This window comes from Papio anubis, unplaced genomic scaffold (assembly GCF_008728515.1).
Source record: "Papio anubis isolate 15944 unplaced genomic scaffold, Panubis1.0 scaffold1981, whole genome shotgun sequence".
Classification (NCBI taxonomy): domain Eukaryota; kingdom Metazoa; phylum Chordata; class Mammalia; order Primates; family Cercopithecidae; genus Papio; species Papio anubis.
This window is the reverse complement of record NW_022162001.1, coordinates 1-8,859: the sequence shown is the minus strand read 5'-3', so window position 1 is coordinate 8,859 and position 8,859 is coordinate 1. Positions and strand designations below refer to the sequence as shown.

Below are 8,859 nucleotides of genomic sequence, written 5' to 3'. Positions count from 1 at the left end.
AGAGTACCCGAGGCCACGCCCCCTCCCAGACTGAGGCCGTTATTGGACGCAGCGGCCGCGGCCAATCGGAGCCGCTCTTGCTGCGACGCGGCGGTCGGAAGCCGAGCGAGGTCGAGGTCGGGTCGGCGCCGGAGCTGTAGAGGGGCAACTTGGAGCTGGTGCTGAGTCTTCGGTCCAGGTGAGTCTGTCGGATTGGAGCGGGCGCCGCGCGCGGCCAGGGGCGGGGCTGGCCGGGTTCCCGGGGCCGCGACTACCCGCCGTCTCCTCCCGCAGGGCGGGGCATGGGCGTCCTGGCCGCAGCTGCGCGCTGCCTGGTCCGGGGCGCGGACCGGATGAGCCAGTGGACGAGCAAGCGGGGCCCGCGCAGCTTCAGGGGCCGCAAAGGCCGGGGCGCCAAGGGCATCGGCTTCCTCACCTCGGGCGGGAGATTCGTGCAGATCAAGGAGATGGTCCCGGAGTTCGTCGTCCCGGATCTGACCGGCTTCAAGCTCAAGCCCTACGTGAACTACCGCGCCCCTGAGGGCGAGGAGACGCCCCTGACGGCCGCGCAGCTGTTCAGCGAAGCTGTGGCGCCTCTCATCGTACAGGACTTCAAAGACGGTACCTTCGACCCCGACAACCTGGAAAAGTACGGCTTCGAGCCCACACAGGAGGGCAAGCTCTTCCAGCTGTACCCCAGGAACTTCCTGCGCTAGCGGGGCGGGGGGCTGCGAGGTGGAGGCATCCCCGGGGAGGGGCGGCCTGCCCTCATCTCGTTTCTATTAAAGGCCTTTGCCAGCTCGACGGTGTTTGTTTTTTGGCCTCAGGTCATGGCAAAGTGTGCAACATGACAGATTTCAGTGCAGGCACCTAAGCAGAGTTCTCATGCAGACTCCGCACTGTGACCCTCTTTGGAGAAAGAATTTACAAGGCAGATTGTGCCGGATGACAACACTGGTCAGTTCATCCCCCAAATTACCCAGGGAACAAAGATGAGGGTCTCACTCTGCTGCCCAGGCTGAGCACTCGTGGGCTCAAATGATCCGCCCGCCTCAGCCTCCCAAAATGCTGGGATTACAGGTGTGAGCCACTGCGCCCAGCCCAGGAAAATTTCTTGTTGCAATCTGACATATATTGGCATGTTGTGTTGTATCATCAGAAAAGAAGAAAGGGATAAGGCCAGGCGCGGTGGCTCACGCCTGTAATCCCAGCACGTTGGGAGGCCGAGGCGGGAGGATCACAAGGTCAGGCGTTCAAGACCAGCCTGGCCAGCATGATGAAACCCCGTCTCTACTAAAAATACAAAAATTAGCCAGGCCTGGTGGCATGCACCTGTAGTCCCAGCTACTCAGAAGGCTGAGGCAGGAGAATCGCTTGAACCCAGGAGGCGGAAGTTGCAGTGAGTCAAGATCGTGCCACTGCACTCCAGCCTGGGCAACAGAGCGAGACTCCGTCTCAAAAAAAAGGAAAGGATAAAACTGCATGTTTTTTGCTTGTGGTCACCTATATGGCATTAGTAAATGCTGAGGATTTGACAAATTGTGGCCTGTACTTCAACCACAGTTCCTCCCAGAGAGACAAGAGCCCTCATGGCAGGAGTTGGATGTAACACACCCAGTTTGTTCACACACCTAAAGTCACCATCTGTCCAGTATTTGGGAGCTAACCCCTGTGGATGCTGCAGTGATGACTGTTCCCTACAGAGTTCACATATTTCAAGTTGGTGACCCCCAAGGCAACTCGGAACACACACTCCCTTTTATTTATCTGCACAGGGATCCAATACAGGTTGAGCATCATTATCCAAAATGCTTGGGGCTGGGCACCGTGGCTCACACCTGCAATCCCAGCACTTTGGGAGGCTGAGGCAGGTGGGTCACCTGAGGTCAGGAGCCTGGCCAACATGGTGAAACCCCGTCTCTAATAAAAATACAAAAATTAGCCAGGAATGTTGGCACAGGCCTGTAATCCCAGCTACTCCGGAGGCTGAGGCAGGACAATCACTTGAACCTGGGAGATGGAGGGCAGTGAGCCGAGATGGAACCACCAAGATTGAGCCACTGCACTCCAGCCTGGGTGACAGAGCAGGACCCTAAAAAAAAAAAAAAAAAAAAAAAAGGCATGGCTAATCCCAGCACTTTGGGCGGCAGAGGTGGGCAGATCACCTGAGGTCTGGAGTTCGAGACCAGCCTGACCAACACGGAGAAACCTTGTCTCTACTAAAAATATACAAAATTAGCTGGGCATGGTGGTGGATGTCTGTAATCCCAGCTACTCAGGAGGCTGAGGCTGGAGAATCGTTTGAACTCGGGAGGCAGAGGTCGCAGTGAGCGGAGATTGTGCCATTGCACTCCAGCCTGGGGAACAAGAGCAAAACTCCATCTTGAAAAAAAACAAAGCCTGGAACCAGAAATGTTTTGGATTTCAGTTTTCAGATTTTGGAATATTTGCATGTACATAATGAGATATCTTGGAGGTGAGATACAAGTCTAAACATGAAATTCAATTTTGTTTCATATACACCTTATACACATAGCCTGACGGTAGTTTTATACAATATGTATGTTTTTTAGGCTAGTCAAGTGAAGCTATGAGAGAAGGAACAAATCTGTAACTGGTTGTCATTGTTTACACAGTATTTTTATTATTTATTTATTTTTTAGAGATGAGTCTTGCTCTGTTGCCCCTCGCTCACTGCAGCCTCGACGTCCTGGGCCCAACAATCCTCCTGCCTCAGCCTCCCAAGTGGCTGGGGCCATAGGCACGTGCACCACACCTGGCAAACTTTTTTTCACTTTTTATAGAGACTGGGTTTTGCTATGTTGCCCAGGCTGGTCTTGAACTCCAGGCCTCAAGCAACCCTCCTGCCTCAGCCCCTCCCAAAGTGTTGGGATTATAGGCCACTGTGCCTGTGCTCAGTATTTTTAATAATATATGCAACTCATCACATGAGTTCAGCTGTGGGATTTTCCAAAAGTTTTGGGATTTCGCATTTTTGGACTGGCTGTGCTAAATCTATACGAGCACTTCTGGTGCCATGATGAGGCATTAAATGTTCATTTAAAACATGTTATAAAGTCATGTTTTTCAAAAAACTTCATTTAATATAAATAGTTGCTTAAACAAGTATGAAAGGCTGAAAGTCAAAATCTACCTGAAAAACTTAACAAATCTGCAAGCTGGGAACTGAGTCTCTTCCCCACTGTCTGCCAGAGAGAATCACCCAGTCCATTTTCAGGGGCCTGGCAGGGAAGTTGATTTAAGAGAAGTCAACGGCTTTTCTGACTACACTGTGGATTCCATCAGTGCACAGGCGCCTGCAGGGCTGCAGTAAGCATCTCCGATGAGGTGGTCCGGGGCATTCACTCAGTCTCTCTCCTGGTCTCCTTATGGGAAGCGGCTTCATGATTTCAAGCTCTGTTCCCCTCCCACTCCCAGAGGTGGAGCGCATGGTCATAGAAGGAGCAGGTGGCCAGGAGGCTGAAGGTCGAGTCTGCTTCTTCCGGGTTCACGCCACAGTCACGCGTGGTGGCTGCTGTAGCCTGCAGCCAGGTGCCGTTCTTCCTCATGCGCTCTGTGAGTGGCTTCATTCCACTCTGGGGTCTGGCATGGCCCGCCCCATCGCTATTCTCTGTGCATTCATGACAGGGTGTTGGCAACTCGCCTGCACCCTTCAGGTCTGCCGTCTTGGTTCCTAGGTTGCTAGGAGAGGACCACGAGGGGGCCCGCTGCAGAGAACGGAAGAGCAGCCAGGACCAGTCGGCTCCATACACCAGTGAGTTAGGCAATGTGTGGGATGCCAGGACCGTCGCCTCCTGCTTCTCCTCTGGAGTGAGAGATCAGAGAACCCAGGAAATACAACATCACCCAGAGCCTCTCCCCAACCTGTCATGCCTGACAGGGAGACTCCACCAAGAACAGCCCCTCACAGGTCAGCACGTGTTTCCTGAGGAGCCGCCGTGTCACGCAAAGGAACCAGCAAGACCTGGGCAGATGCTGGAGAAGAAACAGACCGTCACCTTGCAGTGCACACGCCTGTGTGCCTCCAAGAGAATCATCAGGCAGGGCTACAGAACCACACTTGAAGGTGAGGAACACAGCAAAAGCCTGAGGGGGGAAAGACCTCGGTTAACACTTAAAACCAAAGGACGAAGGAGTTTTAGGCAGCTGCGAAGGAAGGGGATGTCTGAGGAACAGGCGGCGTGTACAGCAGAGGTGAGGAAGTCCACGGCTCGCAGGGGGAACCGCAAACAGGCGGCCGTGGCACTGTCAGTGAGGGACAGTGGGCTGGAGGGTCCCAAGCATGCAGGGCCCGGCACGCCCTGTTTCACTGTCTGCATTTTGGAAAGGAGCCGCTGACAAGGTTAAGCGAGCAGCTGCTTTAGAGAAGTTGCTGGCCGGGCGCGGTGGCTCAAGCCTGTAATCCCAGCACTTTGGGAGGCCAGACGGGCGGATTCCAGGTCAGAGATCGAGACCATCCGGCTAACACGGGTGAAACCCCGGCCTCTCTACTAAAAATACAAAATCAGTCAAGGCGAGGTATGGGCTACTTCCCAGCTACTCGGGAGGCTGAGGCAGAGAATGTCATGAGGTCAGAGGCGGAGCTTGCAGTGAGCTGAGACCGACCACACTGCACCCAGCCTGGGTGATGTGTAAAGTGACCTGGCCTCAAAAAGAGAAGTTACATAGCAACTGTGAGGGCGGAGGGCAGCCCTGGAATAGAGGGGCCACACTGCCTCAGAAGATGCGCGACGCAACAGACCCCACAGCAAGAGGGAATGACGAGGGTGCTGCCAAACCCGGCAAGTGTCCGAGTCTAGCAGGTAAAGGCCAGGGCTGGCAGGGGCGGTCATGGGAGAGCACCAGTGAGCCAGGGGCTGCAGGTTGGTGGCCACTCAGGTTTCTGAAAGGGCTGCCACCGCCAATTTAAAGTCCAGGACTGATGCCAGCAGTGACCGCAATCAGAACCAGAATAAGTGCTCGAAGAAGAAGGGCTGAGGGCAGAACAGGATGGCACTGATCACACAATGTGTCGAGATGTACAGGTCTGCCCAGGGAGGCCCAACCCCTGGGCCCAGGCTTCAATTGGGCAGAGGTGGCTGCGACAAGATGGGAACATTCGAGACAGCCACAGGGGCCCTCGAAAGCAGCACGCAGGGGTGCCCCCAGGGAGCCTGCAGAGGCCGCTACTGTCCCCCTCACAGGTAGTGTCACAGGGCAGGCAGGACCTCTGCTAGTCTTTCATCCAGCAACGTCAACACGACACACTGGGCCAGCAGACCTCTTCTACAGCTTAGAAAAGGTATCAAGGCAGAGTCTAGGCTCCTGAGAGCCACAGCCAGGGAAAAGACTGCTAATGAGTGACGAAGACACCGCTGAGACCCCAAGAACAGGAGGCCCTTTCTGATTAGCCACAGGCCAACCTTTCCTCTCTTTTATTTTCATGACAAGATTCACTCTGTCGTGATAAGTCGGAGTGCAGTGGTACGATCACAGGTCACTGCGGTCTGACTCCTCTGCTTCTATTTGGTTTCAGCCTGAGTAGCTATGCACTCCATCATGCTCAGCTAGGTTTTTCTATCTTGTGGCCACGGAGTCTCACTACGTTGTCCAGGCTAGTCTTGAACTCCCAGGCACCAGCAATCCGCCACCCCCAGAGTGCTGTGACTGCGAGCGTGAGCCGCCGCGCCCGGCCAATACAAATTGTTCTAAAATTGGGCCAGGCATGGTGGCTCACGCCTGTAATCCCAGCACTTTGGGAAGCCAACGCGGGCAGTTATGAGGTCAAGAGATCGAGACCATCCTGGTCAACAGGTGAAACCCCATATCTACTAAAAATGCAAAAATTAGCTGGGTGTGGTGGTGGGCGCCTGTAGTACCAGCTACTTGGGAGGCTGAGGCAGGAGAATCGCTTGAACCTGGGAGGTGAAGGTTACAGTGAGCCAAGATCGCACCACTGCACTCCAGCCTGGGTGAAAGAGCAAGACTCTGTCTCAAAAAAAATTTTTTTTTAATTAAAGATATAGGCTGGGTGCAGTGGCTCACGCCTGTAATTCCAACACTTTGGGAGGCCGAGGCAGGTGGATCACCTGAGGGCAGGAGTTCGAGAGCAGCCTGGGAAACATGGTGAAACCCCGTCTCTACTAAAAGCACAAAAATTAGCTGGGCGTGATGGCGCACGCCTGTAGTCCCAGCTACACAGGAGCCTGAGGCAGGAGAATCCCTTGAACCTGTGAGGGTAGAGGTTGCAATAAGCTGAGATCACCCCACTGCACTCCAGCCTGGATGACAGAGTGAGACTGTGTCTCAAAAAAATAAATAAATAAAGTTATGAAAAAGGCCAGCCGGGCACAGTGGCTCACGCCTATAATCCTAGCACTTTGGGAGGCCGAGGTGGGTGGATCACCTGAGGTCAGGAGTTTAAGATCAGCCTGACCAACATGGTGAAACCCTGTCTCTACTAAAAAATACAAAAATTAGCCAGGTGTGGTGGCAGGCACCTGTAATCCCAGGTACTCGGGAGGCTGCGGCAGGAGAATTGCTTGAACCTGGAAGGTAGGGGTTGCAGTGAGCTGAGATTGTGCCATTGCACTTCAGCCTGGGCAACAAAGCAAGACTCCATCTCAAAAGAAAAAAAAAGAAAAAAAGGCCTACAGAGTACCTGACAAAATTGACCTGGAATGGTGAACTCTCAGACCTATCTTAGTACACCTCTTCAACTTTAAGAATTAAAGGCCGGATGTAGTCGCTCAAGCCTGTAACCCCAACACTGAGGACTGAGGTAAGGCAGGAGGACTGCTTGTGTCCAGGTGGTCCAGGTTGCAGTGAGCTCTGACTCCACCACTGTACTCCAGCCTGGGTGACAGGACACAAGACCCTCTCTTAAAAACAAAACAAAACAAAACAAAAAAAACTAAAAACCCACCATAGCCAAAAGGTGTAAACAACCCAAATGTCCATCAGAGGATGAACAGACACAATGTGGTCCATCATTACATTCTTAAAAAGGAAGATGGGCCGGGTGCGGTGGCTCAAGCCTGTAATCCCAGCACTTTGGGAGGCGGATCATGAGGTCAGGAGATGGAGACCATCCTGGCTAACACGGTGAAAGGCCGTCTTTACTAAAAAATACAAAAAACTAGCCAGGCGAGGTGGCAGCGCCTGTAGTCCCAGCTACTCGGGAGGCTGAGGCAGGAGAATGGCATGAACCCGGGAGGCGGAGCTTGCAGTGAGCTGAGATCCGGCCACTGAACTCCGGCCTGAGCGACAGAGCGAGCCCCCCTCCCAAAAAAAAAAAAAAAAAAAAGGGAAGAGAATTCTGACACATGCTCCAACATGGGTGAACCTTGCAAACGTTAAGCTATGTAAAGAAGCCGGATATAAAAAGACGATTCTACTTCCATGAAATATCTAGAATAGGCAAATCCCCACAGACAGAGTAAACGGAGGTTACAGGGGCTGGGGGAGGGATGTTTGGGGTGACAGAAAAGTTTTGGAAATAAGCAGCTGTGATGATTGCACAGTATTTTGAATGTCTTTTTTTTTTTTTTGAGATGGAGTCTCACTCTGTTGCCAGGCTGGAGTGTAGTGGTGTGATCTCGGCTCACTGCAACCTCCGCCTTCTGAGTTCAAGCGATTCTCCTGCCTCAGCCTCCCAAAGTGCTGGGATTACAGGTGCCTGACCTCAGGTGATCCACCTGCCTCAGCCTCCCAAAGTGCTGGGATTACAGGCGTGAGCCACTGCACCCGGCCTTGAATGTCTTTAATAACACTAAATTGCCACTTAAAGTGGCTGAAATGATGCATTTTATGTTACTTTTTTTTTTTTTTTTTTTGACACAAAGTCTGGCTCTGTGGCCCAGGCTGGAGTGCGGTGTCGCAATCTCTGCTCACTGCAAGCTCCGCCTCCCGGGTTCACACCATTCTCCTGCCTCAGCCTCCCGAGTAGCTGGGACTACAGGCGTCCGCCGCCACGCCTGGTTAATTTTTTGCATTTTTAGTAGAGACGGGGTTTCACCATGTTAGCCAGGATGGTCTCGATCTCTTGACCTCGTGATCCGCCCACCTCGGCCTCCCAAAGTGCTGGGATTACAGGCGTGAGCCACTGTGCCCGGCTACATAAATTTTACCACAATTTTTACAAAAGCAGTTAAAAGGCAGGAGACCCAGTGTGTGCCAGACAGACAGTGCTGGAGTGTGTTTAAGAAACTCAAGCAAAGGAGATGCGAGTCAAGGGATTAATGAGCAAGTTCTCCTTCAATTATCAAGGCTGCAGAGAAAAGTATCAAGCATTCAGAAGTCTAGGAACCACCACCAAGGGCCTCTCCTAAGCCTCTATCGGGAGGCAAGCTCTATCCAAACAGGTGGCGGCTGGGAACGGCTGTCACCAGGAAGGATGGGAGCACAACCAATAGTCAATTGTGAGATGAGACTTAGGAAAAAATAGGTGGGGCAAGTTGAGAAAAATACTATGTTAATGCTGTGTTCTGAGTAGAAAAAAATGCCATTAAGAATGGGAGGAATACAAAAAATACAAAAAACTAGCCGGGTGAGGTGGCGGCGCCTGTAGTCCCAGCCACTCGGGAGGCTGAGGCAAGTGAATGATGTGAACCCGGGAGGCGGAGCTTGCAGTGAACCGAGATGCTGCCACTGCACTCCAGCCTGGGCGAAAGAGCAAGACTCTGTCTCAAAAAAAAAAAATACAAAAAATTAGCCAGGCGTGGTGGTGGGCACCTGTAATCCCAGCTACTCGGGAGGCTGAGGCAGGAGAATCTCTCGAACCCGGGAGGTGGAGCTTGCAGTGAGCCGAGATTGTGCCATTGCACTCCAGCCTGGGTGACAGAGCAAGACTTCATCTCAAAAAAAAAAAGAAGAAAATCA

The 8,859-nt window shown here is 52.7% G+C and overlaps 2 protein-coding genes across 2 annotated transcripts; one reads left to right on the top strand and one right to left on the bottom strand.

Moving 5' to 3' along the window:
- Positions 1-43: 43 nt before the first annotated feature.
- On the top strand, positions 44-783 carry LOC116272786 (39S ribosomal protein L41, mitochondrial). The gene is made up of 2 exons (XM_031661591.1): positions 44-178; positions 274-783. The coding sequence occupies exon 2, from the start codon at positions 282-284 to the stop codon at positions 693-695; it is 414 nt and encodes a 137-aa protein (XP_031517451.1). The 5' UTR covers positions 44-178; positions 274-281; the 3' UTR covers positions 696-783.
- Positions 784-3,060: 2,277 nt separating this feature from the next.
- On the bottom strand, positions 3,061-4,832 carry LOC101000569 (diphthine methyltransferase). Its single transcript, XM_031661592.1, has 4 exons — positions 4,779-4,832; positions 4,188-4,313; positions 3,999-4,086; positions 3,061-3,820 (listed from the first exon to the last, which is right to left on the bottom strand). Exons 1-4 carry the CDS (start codon positions 4,830-4,832, stop codon positions 3,390-3,392), a joined length of 699 nt encoding a protein of 232 aa, XP_031517452.1. The 3' UTR covers positions 3,061-3,389.
- Positions 4,833-8,859: the final 4,027 nt, after the last annotated feature.

Excerpts from the sequence above, each read along its gene's own strand:
- LOC101000569 (XM_031661592.1), bottom strand. The coding sequence starts at position 4,832 with ATGACCGCCCCTGCCAGCCCTGGCCTTTACCTGCTAGACTCGGACACT. Across the intron at positions 4,087-4,187 it reads TGGACTTCCTCACCTCTGCT|GCTTTTGCTGTGTTCCTCAC; the intron begins GTACACGCCGCC and ends TTCCCCCCTCAG. Across the intron at positions 3,821-3,998 it reads ACAGGCGTGTGCACTGCAAG|GATCTCTCACTCCAGAGGAG; the intron begins GTGACGGTCTGT and ends CCTGGGTTCTCT.
- LOC116272786 (XM_031661591.1), top strand. The coding sequence starts at position 282 with ATGGGCGTCCTGGCCGCAGCTGCGCGCTGCCTGGTCCGGGGCGCGGAC.